The sequence below is a fragment of the Monodelphis domestica genome, chromosome 1, assembly GCF_027887165.1.
Source record: "Monodelphis domestica isolate mMonDom1 chromosome 1, mMonDom1.pri, whole genome shotgun sequence".
Taxonomy (NCBI): domain Eukaryota; kingdom Metazoa; phylum Chordata; class Mammalia; order Didelphimorphia; family Didelphidae; genus Monodelphis; species Monodelphis domestica.
In genome coordinates this window covers 48,785,743-48,806,135 of record NC_077227.1, presented here as the reverse complement: position 1 = coordinate 48,806,135, position 20,393 = coordinate 48,785,743, and the positions used below count along the sequence as shown (strand labels likewise).

At 41.7% G+C, this 20,393-nt stretch overlaps 1 protein-coding gene across 8 annotated transcripts in view; it reads right to left on the bottom strand.

Moving 5' to 3' along the window:
* Nucleotides 1–721: 721 nt before the first annotated feature.
* Nucleotides 722–20,393, bottom strand: part of LOC100029507 (coiled-coil domain-containing protein 33) — a 208,550-nt gene continuing 188,878 nt past the window's right edge. For 4 of the 8 annotated variants that reach the window (XM_007478148.2, XM_007478153.2, XM_007478151.2 and 1 more), the window contains 8 exons: nt 17,797–18,001; nt 17,262–17,350; nt 16,911–17,042; nt 16,028–16,154; nt 5,918–6,004; nt 4,835–4,936; nt 1,273–1,327; nt 722–917 (listed from right to left, as the gene is read on the bottom strand). In XM_007478148.2, the coding sequence (XP_007478210.1) occupies nt 803–917; nt 1,273–1,327; nt 4,835–4,936; nt 5,918–6,004; nt 16,028–16,154; nt 16,911–17,042; nt 17,262–17,350; nt 17,797–18,001 (912 nt within the window). In that variant the 3' untranslated portion in view covers nt 722–802. Of the gene's footprint in view, nt 918–1,272; nt 1,328–4,834; nt 4,937–5,917; nt 6,133–8,739; nt 8,908–9,820; nt 9,952–16,027; nt 16,155–16,910; nt 17,043–17,261; nt 17,351–17,796; nt 18,002–20,393 lie in introns of those variants that run through there. The other 4 variants (XM_007478149.2, XM_056798672.1, XM_007478150.2 and 1 more) reach the window with 4 other exon arrangements.

Sequence of the window (20,393 nt, the reverse complement as noted above, 5' to 3'; positions counted from 1 at the left end):
TCTTGGGCATCTTAGAAATCATCTAGCTTAACCAAGAGAAATTTCCATTTCTTTGGGAGACAATGTATTAATCCCTGGTAGAATTGGGAACAAAACCATCAGGGTTGATACACTACTGGGCTGTGGATCTTTCCAGTAGTTCTCAGGTCAAACCTGGGAGACAAGTCACCTATTTCAACTATGCTTAAAGTTGATTCTATTGCATTAAAGAAATCCTTGGGAAGAGAGTGAGAATAAGGGGACCTAGGTTCTATTTCTGACTGCCACTGATTAATTCATGGTGTGACAGTGGGCAAGTCACCATCATTTTGAGCCTCTAATTTTCTTCTCTGTTAAATGAGTTTTTGGATGAGACGACCTCTGTGATTCCTCCCAGTTCTGATATCCTACGTTTATTTACTTCTCCCCAGAGTTACCACCACCCTTTCTCCTTGTTCCCTACATGCCTTCTTGCCTCCCGACATTGAAGTATTAAACCCCATTCTTCATAATTTAGGATTCAATTTTCCTTCCTTTTTCTCTTCTCTCTTCTCTTCCTTCTTTACTCAATCTGCCAGCTTTCTGCCAGTTCTCTGCCCGGCAAGAGATTCTGAGCTGGAATTCTAGGAGGGAGGCCTAAGAAGGAGGTAAATGAGGGTGATTGGTGGGAGAGAGAGAAAATCTAGGAGTGGGGATATCCCAGGGCAGGTGAGATTTCATTAATTGGTCATGGACACTCACCAAGATTTATGTATTTAATAAAGTTGTTAGGGATCTGATTCCAGGAGAAGAATGTGAGGGGAGGCCTGTTTCTGTGGTTTTATCAGGTAGATTTCAGATCTGTTTGTGATTGGCCTTTACGGGTCAGGCTCTGGATTGAACGATAACGGATCCGGTTTTTGCGGGCTCTTGGTGGCCGTACTGTCCGTAGTATTCCTCTGTACATAAAGCAAAGTAAGGATGACATGAAGGTTTCTGAAATGAGTCCTTTGTGCTGAATTCTAATTCCTCTGCAAAGACTTATCCCAACCCCTTAAGCCAGAATGGGACACTGAGGAACACTTGGAGCAATGGGGAGACACCTGGAAGTTGTATGAGGAAACCTGTTACCCTTAATGACTATCTACCTCTCCCCCCTCCAGCATCATCCATACACATTTATTGGGCTCAGCTGTGTGCCTGATGCCTCCAATCTGCTGTGGGTCAGTGAACTTCACAGACAGCAAGAGAATAGAAAGAATCCTGGATTCAGAGTCAAGACACCTGGCTCTGGAACCTGGTTTGGCTACTTACTTGTTTTGTGACTCTAGGTCTGTCATTTCCATTCTCTGGAGTTCTGGTTCCTCATCTGTAATATAAGGAAGTTGGACTAGATGACCTTTATGGTCTTTATCAAAGAGGAAATCCTATGTCCTAGAATCTGAGAGTGTAAAGAAGCTAACATCTCAAAGGCCCTGCCTTGGACCCTGGCAACAGGTTCCTTAAAAGCTTGTATGTGCATTTATGTGCATGTGTATATGTGTGTACACACACACACACACAAGCACAATAAGCATCCATTCTTTTATTTTGGTTAAAAGATAAATGAATCAAACAATAGTTGGATTTGATATACCCACATAGATGTATGTTGTTTATATATCTATATCTATATTTATATATATAATATCTATCAATCAATAAGTATTTAAATTCTTATGTGCCTGCCACTGTCCTAGGTGCTGGGAATACAGATACATTGAAGCAACCCATACTAGCAAAGAGCATGCAATCTAATGAGACTACCTCTCTCCTCCCTTCCCTCATCTTTCTATCCTTCCATTTTTCTTTTCCTTCCTTCTTTCTCCCTCCCTCCCTCCCTCCCTCCCTCCTTCCTTCCTTCCTTCCTTCCTTCCTTCCTTCCTTCCTTCCTTCCTTCCTTCCTTCCTTCCTTCCTTCCTTCCTTCCTTCCTTCCTTCCTTCCTTCCTTCCTTCTTTCCTTCCTTCCTTCCTTCCTTCCTTCCTTCCTTCCTTCCTTCCTCCCCCTCTTTCTTCCCACTCTGTTTTGGCCAGTGTAGCTAGGTGGTCTAGTAGTTAAAGTGTTTGGGCCTGGAGTCAGGAAAATCCAAGTTCAAATCTGACCTCAGACACTAGCTGTGTGACACTGAGCAAGTCATTTAACGTCTGCTTTAGTTTCCTTCGCTGGGAAATGGGGCTAATAATATCATATATTTCACAGACTTGTGGTTGAGGATCAAATGGCATATTTGTAAAAATGCTTAGCCCACTGCAGGCTCTTCATAAATATTCATTCCCTTTCTGGCCAATTCCTTCCAACAGGGGTAAAACTGTTTTTGACTTCAGAGGGGACAATTAGGCGAGCTGGTCACTTTCTGGCAAGAATGTAGTGATGAGAGAAAGAGGTATAGGGGCATTGTTGGGACCACTTATCTGCCTTCTATCAATGGGTTTCTGAAAAGAAGAAATAATTGTCATCTGACCTTTTGTCTGTACTGGATTAACTTAGAGAAATGAATACGAACATCAAAACCAACTCAGACAAGGTAGGGGAAAAAATGCTACCCTGTGACCATGGGTATAGCCTTTCTCTCTGGGTCTTTTTGTTTAGGTCTCTAATTCATTGTGTAGGGAGAACTCAGTGTAGGCCCACTGAGGAAACTACGTCTGATGATCAGAACCTTTCCTACAACTTGTAGTCTTAGAGAACTCCCTGGCTGTGAAATGTTTTTGACTTGCCCAGAGATAAACAGCCAATCTGTGTCAGTCAGGACTTGAACTCGGGTCTTCCTGATTTTGAGGCTGGCTCTATCCACAACCTCATGTTGTCTTTCATTTTTAGCCTTAAATGTCCATAATAATAATTCTACCACCTAACTAGAGGGAGAACTGTTTGAAAACCTGTTATAATATAATAATATAAAATAAAGGTAGTGGATAGAGTTTTTATTATTATAAAAAGCATGTATATTCTCATGGTAAAGGAAGCCTGGAGGAGTGGGCAGATTCAGAGTCCTCAGGGGCAATTAGGTGGTACCATAGTCTGGATTCAGTGCCAGACTTGGAGTCAGAAAGATTCGTCTTCCAGAGTTCAAATCCAGCCTCAGATACTTCCTAGCTGTGTGATCCTAGGCAAGTCATTTAACCCTGTTTTGCCTGTGTTGCTTCTTTATAAAAGGAAATGGCAAACCTCTCCAGTGTCTTTGCCAAGAGAACCCCAAATGACAACACAAAGAATCAGACATGACTGAAAATGACTAAATAACAATTCTTTATCTCCTTCCACTGATGAAATCATAGTTCTGGTTAATGTGCACATGAACATACATATATGCACATACAAATACACATATACCACATGTGCATACTATCATATACATATATCTACCCACACAAACCCTACGTATGTGTTTGTCACACTCTATTGTCTCTTCAATAGTTATATTTTGAAACTATTAGAAAATTCTCTTTCCTCCTTAAAAGCTGCTGCCCCTCTGTGCTGTCATGGAAGATCCCTCTCTACCATGTCCATGAAAAAGAGTTCTTGAGCTTTGGTTTAAGCATCTCCAGGAACGAGGGACTTGCTACCTAGTAAAGCTGCTTGTTTATGTGATGGATGCTATGATTTTTTGGAAGTTCCTTCTTATACTGAATTGGAAGCAGATATCCTATGGCTACCACCCAGCCCCAGAGGATTCTGGAGAGAAGATGAGCCAGACCTTGGGTGGCTATTGTCCCACTTTGGCTTATGGGACAACAGGACTTATCTTTGCAGCCTCACTTTGCCTGTTGGTCTGGTCTATTTTTCCCTCTTCAAAAAACCATGAATTAATGGAAATTCTTGCTTTTTTCTCCCTCTCTCTATAGTTGATTATAGCCTTCAGACTCCCCTTCACTTGTCCATAATCACTCTCTGGGCATTTCTATGCAAATGTGTGTATAAGATTGGAAAAGAGAAACTTAGAAAGGACCAGGAAGATCTTTAAGAGAAGAAGCACGAAAAGGAGGTAGAGGGGTGTTCTGGGTAAGTGGCACTATCCAGGGCCTTTCAGTTCACCACAGAGGGGAAGCTACTTTCCCCTACTATTCCCAAAATCAGCATCATGGCCAAAATTAAAGGTCTGGGAAATCTCACACTTTTTCCCTTAAGGAAGGAGTCCTGGATGCTTAGACAAATGTTTGTAGCTCCCTCATCATCATAACTCCTATTTCAAGAACACTTAGTCTGGCAAGACACCGACATTGGAAAAAGCCTATGAGGCTGGCAGTGAAAATATTAGTTCTTATGATTTACAGAGAAGGAAACTGAGGCTCTAAGAGGTTAAATGAAATTATCCACATTAGATGCCTGAGGCAGGATTTGAATGCAGGCTTCCTGAATTATGAAAGGATGTTTTTCATCTATTACATAGGGGCTTGGGCAAGGATCTGGACTAGATGATCTCTGAGGTTCCTCGGGAAACCAATATACATGGTGTTCCAGCAACCCTCTTTCCACTGATAAAGCAATCTAGCCTTGATTAGTGCTGTCCTTTCTCAGGCATCTCTGTCATGGGCCAGGATCAGGGCTAGCTGCCTCTGCCCATGATGATGATAATAATGGTGGTGGCAGCAAGAGTGGCAATCTCCATTTTAGAGATGAGAAAACTGAGGTTCACAAGAGAAATGACTTGCTCAGTGTCACATGGTAAATTACTAACAGAACTAATATCAGAACCCAAACTTCCTGATTGCCAACTCATATACTTTTTAATATTGACCCCCTCAGAAATGAAATGGCTCTCATGGATGAGTCAGGCGAGTACCAGATGCCTCCCTGTTCCTTTGCCCCAGCCCCAAGATCCCTGAGGCTACTTACTGGGACTTCTGTCGAGGAAGGGCTGAAACCATTGTCCTTTTCCATCAGCCTCGATTTCAGGTCTTGCTTTTCTTGGCCCCAGCGCCGTGCTGAGTCTTCCAGCTATAGCCCCAGAAAGATGAATAGGGTCATCAGGGCTGCCAGGCTCATTACAGCAGGAGGCTGGCCCATGTGGCTGGCAGAGTAAGTGGGGACTCCAGGGCTTCTTCAGGGGCCCCCCTCCCCACCTGTGTCAGGTGTTAGGGATTATAATGGCTGGGATGCAGGAGTGGGGAAGGGGAAGTGGGGTCCTAATTCTAAATCCTAAACTCCCAAGATTCTTTGAACCTAGAAAAAAGTCCCTGCCTCAGGCTCTTTGATCCAGGGGCACCATCCAAGGTAGTTGACTATACTATAATTTCCCTTCCATTGTATTCTGTTTCATATATCATAAGATCATAGATTTAAGGAAGAAAACAGTGGTCAATAAGTCATTTTGAAAATGGTCACCCCTTCAATTTTACAGATGAGGGAATTGAGGCACCGAGGGGTTGAGTGACTTCATTCTATTCTTTTCCCTTGTCCTATAGTAGAATTAGGTGGTACAGTTGGAAGAGCACCAGGCCTGGAGTCAGGAAAACCTGGGTTCAAATCTGGCCTCTCACATTTCCTACTTCTGTGACCTTGGGCAAGTCACTTAACCCTCTTTGCTTTAGTTTCCTCATCTATAAAAGGAACTGGAGAAGGAAATGACAAACCACTCCAGTTTCTCTGCCAAGAAAACCCCAAATGGGATCACAAAGAGTTAGGCATAAGTAAAACAACCAAGAATTGGGCACCAGAGCCTTGTTCTCTAAGGACTTGGTTCCCATTTCTTCATATTTTATTTGTGCCACTGCTACAGCCTACCCCATTGCCCCTGGATCTGGGATTATTTTGACTAAAAGGTTAATTCTTGTATACCATTTGTCCCAGAATTCTTTTTGTCCCATTCTACTGCCATTCCTTAATCTCTGGACTTCATCATACAGGCAGGAAGACCTCTGACTTCTTCCTTATCGCCTTTACCTAGGAAGACTCAAAAGAACTGTTGGCCCCACCTACCTCGCTCTCCAAAGTCCGAATACGATTTTGAGCGCTCTCCAATTTGGCCATAAGATTGAGTTTGTCCGAGGTACCAGAGAGGAAGTCCTGTAGGCAAAGCAGAAATCTGGCCTCTGACCATAGGGGAACCACCCTTTGATGATTCCATTGCACATTTGAGGCAAACTGAGACTCAGCCAGAGTAGGTGACCTGATGGAGATTTGCTTATTGACCTCTGTGGAAGTCATGTAGCATGTGAAAAGAAAGTGAGTCATTTTGGAAAACAGATATGAGAGTACCTTAGACCTAGAGTCAGTTCTACTTTATCCCACTGAACCTTCACAACTCTGAAACTCAGAGTTAAGGCCCAACATGAAAATTACTTATAGTCATTTAGCTGCAGGGACCTTCATCAATCAAGAGAAATTACCTACTCCAACTCTCTAGTTTTTAGGAAACTGAGGACCAAATTGCCTGAGTCCATAGGGATGGAGCCAGCCTTCAAATCTATATCCTCTAATTCCATATGTAGCACTTTATGTTCCATAATGACCTACTGGATGACTTTGCTCAAGTCATCTGATCTCTCTTGACTTCAGTCTTCTTATCTGTAGAACAGTCATGAGCATAGTCCATCCATCTCAGAGAACTGTTGCAAGATTCAATTATGACATTGGATAGGAAAACACTTTGGAGAGTAAAAATGCTGTTCCAGGGACCCTTACCAACAAACTCTTGATATAACAAATTGTGTACAGATAAGGAAATTGTATACAGAGAAGTTAGCCAACCTTCTGAGAATCCTGGAAGATATGGCTGAGGCAACGGCTCATATAAAAATATTTTCTTGATCTGGTACCTATCAAGAACTCTGCTCAATAAAAAAAAATTCCCTTACAATTCATGTTTAATCAGATATCAGCTCTGGAGAAGTTGACAAAGGATGGTCTAAGCAAAGAAGGGGGAAATGGGAAAATGCCCTAAAAAGAGCTCTAAAGAGAGATGGACAAAATTACTAAGTTGCATTAATGTCAGGGGAATTGGTCTAAATTTTTAAAATAAAATATAAATTGTAGAATATTTTAAAATACAGATTTGATCTAGAATACCAAAATGTTTCCATGTAGAGGTTCCTAAAAGGACTGATTTAATGGACCAGTAAGAATTATGGATGGGTGAACTGGAACGACCTCCAGGAATTGATGCAGAGTGAAAGGGGCAGAACCAGGAGAACCTTATACACAGAGACTGATACACTGTGGTACAAGAGAACGTAATGGACTTCTCTACTAGCAGCAAGGCAATGACCCAGGACAACTCTGAGGGAATTATGAGAAAGATCACTACCCACATCCAGAGAAAGAACTGTGGGAGCAGAAACGCAGAAGAAAAACAACTGCTTGATCACATGGGTTGATGGGGATATGATTGGGTATGTAGACTTTGAATGATCACTCTATTGCAAATATTAATAATATGGAATAAGGTCTTGATCAATGACACATACATGTAAAACCCAGTGTAATTGCTCATTGGCTCCAGGAGGGGGGTGGGAGAGAAAGAACATGAATCATATAACCACAGGAAAAATATTCCAAGTTAATTAATTAAATAACATTTTTCAAAACAAAACAAAACAAAAAAGAATGGTGGATGGCTAGGATGTTGATTGTATAAAATACAAACAAAAAGTTTATATGCTTGAAAAAGTTTCTTCTCTTAGGACTGGGTCCTTTAAAAACTTATTTACCTTGTCCATTTACTCCATTAACCCTTTTGTACGTGTAAAGGGCAGCTTTGGTTAGAGCATCTCTTATTTGAATGGTCACAGATTGTCATATTTGGGTCTGAGTTAAGGAGTATATATTGTTCCATTGGGATGCCAGTGGCGAAGAAGAGAATAATCCTATTTCTCTGCTCAGACGTTGGGGTTTTTCCTGATGTGATAATTGGCATGTTTCTTGGTTGGGGATAGAAGGAGAGAGAATCTTCTCTGGGTGTCCCTTTCTGGGAGACAGTGAGAGGGGCAGTGGGGGGTCTGAGGTCCTGGATCCCATATGGATCCTTTTTGATGATGGGATCAGTTGGCTGTGAAGGATATCCTTCCCACCCTGAATCTACCTTAGACACAAGTTTCTTTCCTTTTTAATGCTTTAACTTCTGCTCTTCATAGAGACCATAACCCTTTCCTGGCCATAGGAATGGTGTTTGATTCATGCTCTAGAGTTTAAAGCGATGCCAAGCATCCTGCAGGATGTAGTGGTCCCTCCTGCAGTGGAGCTGACTTTGATTGTAGCACTTCTGAAAAGCTGCATTTAAGTCCCATTTTTTGGTGCCGAGTGAGACATGCATTTTTAGCTCTTGGTCAATTTGGGATTTTTTCCCCCTTGGTTATGCAAATATGTTACAAAAGTTTTTCTTTTCTTTTCTTTCTTTTTTCCTTCCAAAAGTAGGAGGGAGGGAAAATTTATTTTTGTTAATTAAAAATATGTAATTTAATTTTTAAAATGAGTCCATTTCTGTAAATCAAGTAATGTATTTTTTAAAAAAGATATACTTTCTATTTTAGTAACAACTCGAAGACAAAAGAGCAAGGGCTAGGCAAATGGGGTTAAGTGACTTGCCCACAGTCATACAGCTAGGAAATGTCTTAGGCTAGATTTGAACCCAGGACCTCCTGTCTGTAGGCCTGGTTCTCAATCTATTGAGCCCCTAGATGCCCCCAATAAGGCCCCTTTTTAAAAGCCCTTTTGTGAAGTAAAGAAGCCCCTTATTCAAGAGTTAATCTGCTGTACAAAATCATCCCTTTGCATATGGTGGGCTTGCTTAAAAGGAAGTGTCTGTGTATGTATGAATGTCATAGAAGCTGAAAATGAGCAGGATCTGGGTCTGAGGCACCCACCTGTCTAAGTAGACTCCCCAGGTGTGATGAGCACATTGGCTGCTCTGTCTCTTGTAGCATCTCTGCCAAGCCTCTGACTGCTCCTTTCTCCCCAGGATTCTCCTGGGACTGTGGAGAAAGAACTCTCCAAGTCTCTCTAGGGCTCCCTCCCAGGAGATGTCAGGAAGGGGAGGGAGAACTCCAGGAAGAGAGCACGGAGAAGGCTGGTGTGATGGAAGACTAGGTTTGCGGCTCAGGGAATGAAAGGGCAGAGGGGGCTCAAGCCTCTGAGTTAGGGCTTCTTCTATGGACTTGGAATGAGGGATAGGGGTGTTGAGGTTAGGTGGGGAGGGTTGGAAGTGGTGGTACTAGAGTTGGGTCAGCCTTCATCAGGGACCCTGGGACAAGGTGGAAAGTGAAGCTCAGATACAGCCACACCATTCTAACCACTGTACAATGGACAGAGCTCTAGGAGGAAACCAGCTTGGACCCAGAGATGGAAAGCAGTTGAAGATTCCAGGAGACCTCTATAGAATCAAGAAGCTTGTCCTACACCCTCCACATCAGATTGCACTAAGGGTCCATGGGCCACTCTAGGCAGTCTCAAGGTAGATGGTGAATAATCACCAAACCTGATGAGTAACTAATCCCAGCTTGAAAAGATTCTTTGCTCTCTTGGTGAAGATGTGGGACATGCAAGGGGAGATTGTCATGCAGAATGGGGTCATTGACTGGAAATTGCAATAGGACTAGAGAACTCCAAAATCTTGGCAAGCGAGGACACAAACTCCTCTCTGAGGTTGCCCCAGAGCCCCCAGTCATGCGTAGTCAGGCTCCAGGGAGCCATAGCCAGCCCTTGTCCCAGCAGCATCTTAGCATATCCCGGCATTTCCTGTGATTGGCTTTGGACCAAACAGTGGTGGGCTGCATGCATCTTCTCTCTACCTACTCAGTCGTGGAGTTTTGGGGCTTGTAGCAAGTGAGTCCACATGCAAAGGACAATGCAAAAGCATGCTTGTGGATTGGCAGCCCGGGTTCTTACCGGCAGGGCTTGCTGCTGCAGGATGATGGGGGAAGACTGGTGGCGGGTTTTATCCAACTCACTTCGCAGCCTGGCATTCTCGGACATCAAAATGGAGTAAAAGTCAAAGGGAACATTCTCTCCCATGGGGCCTAGGGAGAGAAGAGTGGCTAGGAGGGACCTTAACATGGCAATTCACTCATACCTCCCTAATGCATTTATCCTTTTTTATGGATATTCAAATTCTCTGGGTATATATTGTAACCTCCTACTAGATGGTAAGCTCCATGAGGACAGGGATTGGCATCTTACCTCCTTACCTTTGATGCATAGAGTCTCTGTCTTCCTTTAGGATGCAGCCCAGACAGGATCTTCTGCCTGAAGCCTTTCTCCAGTCTCCCAACCATTAGTATCCTCCCCACCAAACTCCCTTATATTGGACTATTTTGCATTTTTTTGTTTCTCTATTCTCTTTATATTCATGCTGTATATATGTTTACATGTGCTTCTTATCTTCCCCATTAGGATGTAAACTCATTATGAGATGGGATTATTTTATTCTTTGTACTTGTACTCAGCAATGCATGGTATATAGTAGGGGCTTAATAAATGCTTATGGAGTGAAACTCTAAACTTCTGAACTTTTCCAGCATCTAGTATAGTGCAATGTACATAATAGGTACCTACTGAACTGAATTGAGTTAAGGGGGAAAGGAGAAGAGAAAACCCCCAAACTGAAAAATTGCTGCAGTCCCTAACTAGCTTTTCCCCTTGTGAGAGAGAGGGCAATGTGGTGTGGTGAGAGGAATTCCAATGGGTTTCCTGTCTGATGCCCAGAGTTTGCATTTTATTTACTGCCTGTGTAGCCTTGGGGAAATTACTTCTGTTCCTTGAACCTCAGCCTCCTCACCTGTAAAATGATGGAGGATTTCAATCACCTGACCTCAAAGGACCTTATATGATGCTAAAAATCAATGCTTTTGATTCTTTATTTTTTAAACCCTTACCTTCCATCTTGGAGTCAATACTGTATATTGGCTCCAAGGCAGAAGAGTGACAAGGGCTGGGCAGTGGGGGTCAAGTGACTTGCCCAGGGTCACACAGCTGGGAAGTGTCTGAGGCCAGATTTGAACCTAGGACCTCCAGGCTCTAGGCCTGGCTTTCAATCCACTGAGTTACCCAGCTGCCCTCTAATGGTTTTGATTCTTGATATGCTTCCAGGTTCTAGGAACCTTCCTAAACAGTAAGCATGGCAATGTATTGTGACTAGCTTGGCCAGTGGTCCAGATGATACTGATCATTTCAATGATCCAATGAATCTCAGGGACCTAGATGCTTTCAGGCTTAACCTAAGAAGCAAATGATCATCCAAAAGGTAGAAGAAACAAAGAGGAAATACTTAGACCAGATTCTTACCAGCAAGCCAGGATTGATTGCTGAAGCAGATAATGGGAAGACCTTTAAGTTTGTGACAGAGAAAAGAAAATCTGATTCTAATGGGCCATGTCCCCTAGCTTGTGAATGAGCAGATTTCAAAGATGGGGAGGGGGGGTGTCCAATGGATTAAAATTGTACAGAAATCATAAAGGAAGGGAACTTCTTAAGAACAAAATTCTCAAGGCACCAAGAGAATTCCAATGGGAAGGAGAAAGGGAGAAACTATTTAAAGAGACCAATGTGGATGCACAAGGTGTTCACTGACCAACTTGCATTTTTCCAGGACATGTACTCAAGATGGAAACAAGAGATAGTAACCAAGAATAAACACCCAAATATGGCAAGGAATGTTGCCGGGAATACAAAAACTTATAATAAAAATTAAAGCTCATAAGGCAAGTTAAAAACAATAAAAAGCTTTACTGAGGAAAAGGGAAAGAAAAGGATTACTTCTTAGGTTGGATGGTATAATGGGGGAATAGAATAAGCATTTTTATAGCACCCATTATATGTCAGGCACTGTGCTAAGTGTTTTTCTAATATTTCATTTGAGCTTCATAATTACTCTGCAAGATTGGTGTTGCTATTATCCCTATCTTACAGTTGAGGACACTGAGGTAAACAGAAGTTAAATGGATCATCCAGGGTCACACATGGCTTATAAGTATCTGAATCTGGATTTGAATTCAGGTCTTCTTGTCTCCAGCTATCCACTGTGCCACCTATCTACCTAAGTGGTAAATGAATGATAAAGTAGATTTAACTGTTTTGCTCCAATTTTCTCTTTCAAGGAGAATGAACCAAAATGGCTAATAGGAAGTTGGAGCCAAAGAAAAACAAGAAAAATAATAAGATGATGCCCAACTCTTTTTGCTAGGTTATAGTCCAGGATATGGAAAGAAGTGGTGTTATGATTGCTGAGTCCCTGTTGGTAGTCTTCAAAGGAATGAAGAACCCAAGTGAAAAAGGGAAAAATACATTCATTTTCATCAAAGGGAATGGAGTCTGTGAACTATGGGCTTATGAATTTCAATTTGCTTCCTGGTCAAGTTGTTGAACATACCAAAGGTATGACTGGTGCATATATAGAGGAAAGAGTGATGATTAAAAAAAATAACACATTACAGCTTCATCAAATTTCTTTCTTGACAGGTGAAAGCAATGATGTAGATAGCTAGATTTTTGGCAAAATGTTTGGCAATCTCTCATTATTTTATGGACAAGGTTCAAGAATAGTACAAGATGAAATCAGAAGTGGCTCAAGGGAGGGGCAACTAGATGACTTGGTGGGTAGAGAGTCAGTCCTAGAGAAGAGAAGCCCTAGGTTCAAATCTAATCTCAGATATTTCCTAGCTGTGTGACCCTGGGGGCAAGCCACTTAACCCCTCCTCTGTCTTCTTAGTACTGATTCTAAGATAAAATGGGTTTTAAAAAAGAAATGGATCAACTGTAACCACTCAATGTCCATTTGGAAGGGGGTCTTTATTGAAATGGCCCAGGGACCAGGGACTTGGGTGTGGGCTTATGTTCAATCAATCCATTAATAAATATTTAAGTGCCTACTACTATATGCCAAGTGCCATGCTAAACTAAGCACTAAGACTATATATATATATATATATATATATATATATAGTCTCTCTCTCTCTCTCTATATATATATATATATATAGTCTCTCTCTCTCTCTCTCTCTCTCTCTCTCTCTCTCTCTATATATATATATATATATATATATATAGTCCTAACTCTCCAGGAGTTCGTCATCTAATGGATTAAATCCAGTTTTACTTTCATTTTCCTAATTGGGAATTTGTGTGCTAGCACACCAAATGATTTGGTGGGCATACTCCTTAACAGAAGGGCACTGGACATGTTCTCCTTACTTGTTGCCCTACCTGTTTCCTGCTTTGTCTCGGTTCAGGGTCATGAAGAGTTATGCAAAGTTAGAACGCAGACAACCAATTCTATCTAGTCTAAAGAAGTAGCCATAGGAGATAGAGTAGAAGATTTGAGTCAAGAAGCCTTGCCCCAATATTCAGTATCTGTCACCCTCAGCTAGTCACTTTATGCCTCTTTGCCTCAGTTTTAAAAAGAAGGGGAGAGGAGTGGGTGGAACGAATGGCTTCAGAGGTCTTTTCTAGCTTTAAACCAATGACTGGCGGTGAGGCGATGCACCGATCTGAATTTGTTCTAGATTGCCAGTGGATGGTAAGAGCTGTAGGGCTTTCTACTGAGATAGACAAAGGAAGCTGGAGTCTCTTAGAAATGCACCATCAATCTAGGCCAAGGAGACCTCTTGGATCTTTGAATAAAGCAGTGCTAAGGAGAGGTTAACTCTCTCTTTTAGGAACCTTCCCAGTTCACTCACTCCTCTTGGTAAAGGACCCCCAGGACAGGTCTCTCTCCCAGGTCAGTCTAAATATAGGAACTAACAGAATTCCTCTGTAGTCTCAGCTGGCACTCAAAAACATCCATGAGTCACTCTGCCTACAGGGACTTTCCTTCTCTGAAGGAAGAGGGCTTGATTGAACCAGCTCTCCGGCATGAGATATTATACTTATCAAATTTGTAGCTGACATAGAATGATGAAGCATATCTAAACTATTGAATAATAGAAACAGAATCCAGAAAAATCTTTACAAGCCGAGTTAGCTGATTTGGATCTAGTAAGGTGACACTAAATAGGAATAAATGCCACACTGTGCTGGAGCCAGTTTATATAGGCTCAAGAAAGCTGGTTGTGAAATTTTCATTGTAAGCATTTATATATCAAAATCAGCAAACATTACAAACCAGGGCTTTTTTCAGTTGCCTAGACTTAATAAAGTGATGGAGAAATGTAAGTAATGCTGATAAAACTTAACAGTGGGTTAGGCATTTTTTTTTCTCTCCAGGGACCCAGTGGTTAAACATTTACTAGCATACCTCTTGATAAATGTAAAGATTTTATGCCTTGGTTAAAAAACAAAAAAGATTGGAAGTAGGGAGGTGAGAGGGAAATAATAAATATTTATTCTATATTAAGCAAAGCAGAAAACCCTAGGTGATAGTCCTGTCACAGCCTTGAACACATCTGGAGTATTAGGTTCAGTTGGTGGGGATTCCACTTTAGGAAGGACAATGATAGCTGGAGAATAAATACCCAAGGAGAATAGTCAGGATAGTGAAAGGCCACGAGTTCATGAAAATTGAGGATATCTAGCCAGGAAAAGGGATTTAGAGGTGACATAATAGGTGTCTTTAAATTTTCTAAGTATCACCAAGGAGGAGGATATGATTTCTTTTGTTTGGCCTCTGATCAAGGAACTAATATTAGCTGATAGAAATGACAGAGGAGGGGCAGCTAGGCAATTCAGTGGATTGAGAGCCAGATCCTAGGTTCAAATCTTGTCTCTGACACTTCCTAGCTGTGTGACCCTAGGCAAGTCACTTAACCCCATTTGTCTAGTCTTTACCATTCTTTTGCCTTGGAACCAATACTTCCAAGATAGAAGGTAAGGGTTAAAAAAAATGCTGAAGGAGCAGGTTTAATCTTGAGGTAAGGAAAGCAATTCCTAGTAAAAGAATCTGTGCAAAAAAAAAAATGGATGATGAATTTGGACCAGCTTCAAAGAGCAATCATGCCAGGCTTTGATGTCATCTTGAAGGAAGAGAGGTTTGGTTTCTGGTGGAATGCCTCCATGGATCCATCATTGGCTCTGGACTGTCTCATGTTTTTGGTTGATAACTTAGATGAAGGGCCAAATAGGATGCTTTTCAATTGGCGGATGACACAAAGCTGAGGAAGCTGGTTAACACATCTGATGTCAGAACCAATATCCAGAATTACCTCACCAGGCTGAAGTTTTGAGCCAGATCAATAACAAGATTAAGGAGACTGGGGATACATGTAACAAGTCTTCCACTTGTACTAAAAAAGTCAATGGCACAAGAATACAACTGGAGAAGGATGATGAGAGATTAGTTTGTCTGAAAAAATATCTGGGGATATCAATGAGTAGAAACCTCAATATGTTGTTAGCTGTACAATATGGAAGCCCTCGTGATCTTAGGCTGCATTGAGAGATGGAAGATTCCCCAAAGAGATATAATGATCTTCCAATGATCTTTGCTTAGGGAAGACCCACACTCACAGAATCATAGGTACCTTAGAGATCATTGAATCCACCCCTTCATTTTAAAGATGAGGAAGCAACACCCAGAGAGGTAAAGTAACTTGTCATGCAGAGTTTGAGGCAAGATTTGAACTCAGATCTTCCTGACACCAAATACAATACTCTACCTAGCTGCCTTACAGCTGCAGTAGCCGCATTTTGGAAAGGACGTTGATAAACTAGAGAGCACCCAAAGACTTTGATCTGGATGATATATGGCTTTGAGATCATGCTCTACTGCTTGACCCAGTTAGGAGTTCCCTGAGTAGAGACTCTGTGTCTTCTGTCTTCTCCATTGCACTGAGTATGAAGAGAGTACTCAGGAAACAAAATAAGTTAGAGAGAAACCAATCTGGGACTTAGGTATGTTAGTGGTTTGTTCCATTGGCACAGGCAGTCAAAGGATGACCACCTGGTTGTCTGCCCTCTTTCAAGATGATGGCTATTCCTCTTGGGGATGAGGCTGACTGATGGGGCCCCTTAAGAGACTTTAAGCTTCTTGAATGCAGATCCCTTTTCTTCTTCATCTTTAACCCCCCCCCCCCCCCCAGTTTCTATATCTCAGGGATTGTGTGTAGTGGTTCAGAATAAATAATTACTGGGCCAAATAAATTACTCAAAAGTCATATGACTTACCACTGGAATGCTTTCCCAGAGGCCGCCCCATTGGTGATGCTGTTTCAGATATTTCTCTTTCCCTCTCTCTTTCTTTGCTAGACCTATTTAGTTTATCTTCTAAGATCTTCTCCATTGTTTGAATGACCTGCAGGACAGAGAGAAGGAAAAGGAGGTGTGAGCCAGCCTAAGGAGATGTGAGCTGGCTAAGGGATATCACTCAGCTAGGGCTGGTGTGGAGTGACAGGATTCTTGATTATTTATCTTTGTCTGAACCTAGATCAGGGTTCTAGAAACTTTTCTGCGTCAAGGACCCCTTTGGCAGTTCTAAGCCAGAAGAGTTAGGCAATGAGGGTTAAGTGACTTGCCCAAGGTCACACAGCTAGGAAGTTTCTGAGAGTATGCTTCAGTATTTAATTGATTTCTTTTGAATTCCTTTATATTGTATGTATTTTTAAACATTCTGAGAATGGTCCATAGGTTTAACTACATTGCCAAAGAGGTCCCTGACACACACACACAAAAATGTTAAGGATTCTTGGTTTGGTCCAATCCCTTCATTTAAAGTTGAGGAAAATGGTGGTTCAAAGATGGGAAGGGATTTTCCAAAGGACTAATTCCCCAGCTAGGATCTAGGAGGATTTTTTTCACCAAGCCAGGTTGCCTTCTAAAATTACAAAATTTCAGTTAAAAGGGACCCTTGGGCCACCCAGTTTAAGCTGTCCATAAAAAAATTCCCATTTCCTTCCTCGGTGTGTCTGCTTTTAATATTGCTCCCTGCTTTATTTTCTTTGGCTACTTGCCTTTTCTGGCAGGGGGAAGGGGGAGCAGCTTAATTTAAAGGCCCTTGGGTCTTAGACTCTTGCCTTACCTCCACCTGGCTGGAGCCTCTGGGTAAGCCTACCTTCTCCTGGTTCTTCACAGTTTGTTCCAGACTCTTCATTTTCTGCAACTTGTCCTGATACCTTCTCAGATTTTGCTGCTGTTGATGGTGAGATTGTTGCATTAGCAACAAGTCCTTCTCCCGATCATTTTTCTGGAAGGGTGAGTGGGGGTTAGGGAGGGGGTGTGCTATAGATGCACACTGAAAGCCATCAGTTGGCACTCCCCTCTCCTGACCTCCCCCTCCCAATGGACTGCCCCCCCTTCTCCTTGCCCCTCCCAACTTTATTTCTTTGGACTCCCCTGTCCCAATTCTCTGCCTCCTTTTACTCTCCCTTCCCCCTCCCTCCCCCCTCTTGTTTTCCCCACTCACCCGAATTAACTCATTCTGCAGCTGTTGTACCCTATCTTTCAACCTTCTCATCTCTGTGCTGCTCTGGGAAAGTTTTTGCTTCATGTTTCCTTTGGGGGTAGAGTGGGTGCAGAGCTCAATGAGTATCACCAGCCCAAACAAGGCCCAGCCACACCAAGGGCTACTTCAACTTGGCCTGGGTAAGTCCAACAGGATCAGGTCCAAAGATGAGGCACCTCAGCTGTTGGGCTCAGCTTGGCTGAGTTGGGTTCCCCCAGGCTCCGCCTCCCCCCCAAACCGGCCATTTTATCCAGGGAAGGGGAGAAAGATCTAGCCTGAACCCAAAGCATCACCTCAGTTCTAGAGCAGGATAGATAGCCACTTTGAAATATCAACATCCCCTGCCATCAGATTTTAACTTTCCTCTGCCAACCAAACTGCCATCTTTCTCTCTCCCCCCTTTATCTCCTCACATGCCACCCACCCTCCCAAGAACAAAACAACAAGAACCAGGACCATCCCTGCTCCCCCAATGAGGCTCTCAGCATTCCCTCACCTATTATTTCTTCTTCTTCTTCAGAAGTATTACCCATTCGCTCCTGTGTGGACACCTGATGCCGTAGATTGTTATTTTCTGTCTCCAGCGTGCTCACTTTATTACGTAGACTCAGAATGTCATTGGCCATCTTTGCCATGGCCTTTTGGTAAGTGTCCATTTCTTTCCAGGAAATTAACATTGTATTTGGTTTCTCTTGCTCTGCCTGGGAAAGCAAGCAACCATCATTCATTTTCTTTAATTTTCTTGAGTCTCTCTCTCTATATATATGTCTATCTTTCCCTTGGGCAAGTCTCTTTACCATACTGAGCCTCAATTTCCTCATCTGTCAAACAAGGGAGTTGGACTGGATGCTATCTATTTCCCCTTCTCCCCACCAAGTTCTGCAACTTTGGGTCTTAATCTCCATTTGTTCAAAAACATTCTAGAAATACATTGGGCATATTTAGACTTCTACAATTTGGGGGCCATCTGTATGGATAGCATTAACGAGGAAGGTGAATCACATGTTAGAGCAGGGAAGGGACCATCATTTTCCACCCTAGTTGCTTTTTGGATAGGAAAACTGAGGCCCAGAGTTATGAAGTGACCTGCTGCTACAGGATACTTAGTGAGTTAGAAGCAATCTGAAACTCAGATCCAAGGCTCTTTCAGTCTTTCCATGGTGTGTTTTCAAGGAAAGGACTCTTCTTTGGCAATAACATAAAACAATCCAGAAATACTGGAGAAAAGGAACTCATCGAGAGAACCCATAAGATGTCACCCAAGAGGAATATCAAGTTTAATTTCTTTTTTTTAAACCCTTCCCTTCCATCTTGGAATCAATACTGTGTCTTGGTTCCAAGGCAGAAGAGTGGTAAGGGTTAGGCAATGGAGGTTAAGGGACTTACCCAGGGTCACACAGCTAGGAAGTGTCTGAGGCCAGATTTGAACCCAGGACCTCCTGTCTCTAGGCCTGGCTCTTAATCCACTTAGTTACCTAGCTGACCCCTCTTTTGTTTTTTAATAGTTTACAACTTTGTTGAAGTTATTGTCTCAATTGATACCTTTGCTGACTGATCCTCTAGGATTGTCCAAGTACACCACTATACCACCAGCAAGTACGGATAGGTTTCTCTATTCTTTACTATATTTATTTATTAAATGTAGAAAAGGTTTTACTTGCATTTCAAAAAGTCTTTTGAAAAGATTCATTTCTTTTTTCAATTTTAATTCAGATTTTATTTTCCCAGTTACATGCAATAATAATTTTAACACATTTTCCAAAATGACAACATCCAAACCATCTCCCTCCCTCCCTTCCCTCCCCTGCTCAGAGATGGTAAGCAATTTGATCTGGGCCATACATGTGTTATCGTGCAAAGCACACTTCCAATATTGTTTACCTATATTTATGACTCTATTTTTTTCTTATCTTGCTGCTGTTGCTAACATTTTCGGTAATGAGGAAAATGGGCGTTCTTTCTTATTCTTGAATTTACTGGAAAAGGTTCTAGTGTGTCCCCATTGCATTGCTTTTGATTTTAGATAGTTGCATTTTATGATATGAAAAAGCTCCCTCTATGCCCATCATAAAAGAGTGTTATAGTTTGCAAAAAGCTTTTTCTCCATCTTTTCATATGATTTTAGATATTTTGGATTTTTTAATGTGATTATTTGTGTAGATTGTTTTCCTAATGTTGAATTAGCCTAGCACTCCTGGCACAAATCCCACTTTGTCACAACAAATAACAGTTAATGTTTCCATTATAAATTTGGATGCTAAAATATTTGGAGCCCATAAGTTTCTTACTGATATTGGTTTGTTGTCTATGATTCCTTTCAGCATAATGTAGTTTTCTTAATTATCTCACTTTATTCTTTTGAATATTTGTTTTTACTATGATTGCAATACTTGCTTTTCTGAACTCAATGAATAATAAATTTTTAAACCTTTTCTTCAGTTTCATTTTGGGTATGTCTTTGCTTTTTTTTTTTTAATGTGTTTCTTGCAAGCAACAGCTTGTAGGGTTTTGTTTTCTTATCCAATCTGTTACCCTTTCTTGTCTTATTGGCTTGTTTAATCCAGTCACAATAATGTTATGAGAGTTAGGTTTATAATTTCCTCCACTTGTTTCTAATATTTTTTCTTAATTATGTTTTGTCCTTTCCCTCTTCTACTATAAATATAATACTATGTCTCCTCAGATACTTTAGTTTAATCTTTTTAAATGTGGCCCATAGAGCCAACTTAGTGGTTCAGTGAATTGAGAGTCAGGTCTAGAGCTAGGAGGTCCTGGCTTCAAATATGTCTTCAGACACTTCCTAGCTGTATGACCTTGAGAAAGTCAACTTAACCCCCACTGCCTAGCTCTTACCTCTCTTCTGTCTTGGAATCAATACACAGTACTGATTCTTTTTTTTTTAACCCTTACCTTCCATCTTAGAATCAATACTGTATATTAATTCCAAGGCAGAAGAGTGGTAAGACAATGGGGGTTAAGTTGACTTTCTGAAGGTCATACAGCTATGAAGTGTCTGAAGACAGATTTGAACCCACAACCTCCCATCTCTAGGCCTGGATATCCAATCCACTGAGCCACCCAGCTGTCCCCTTC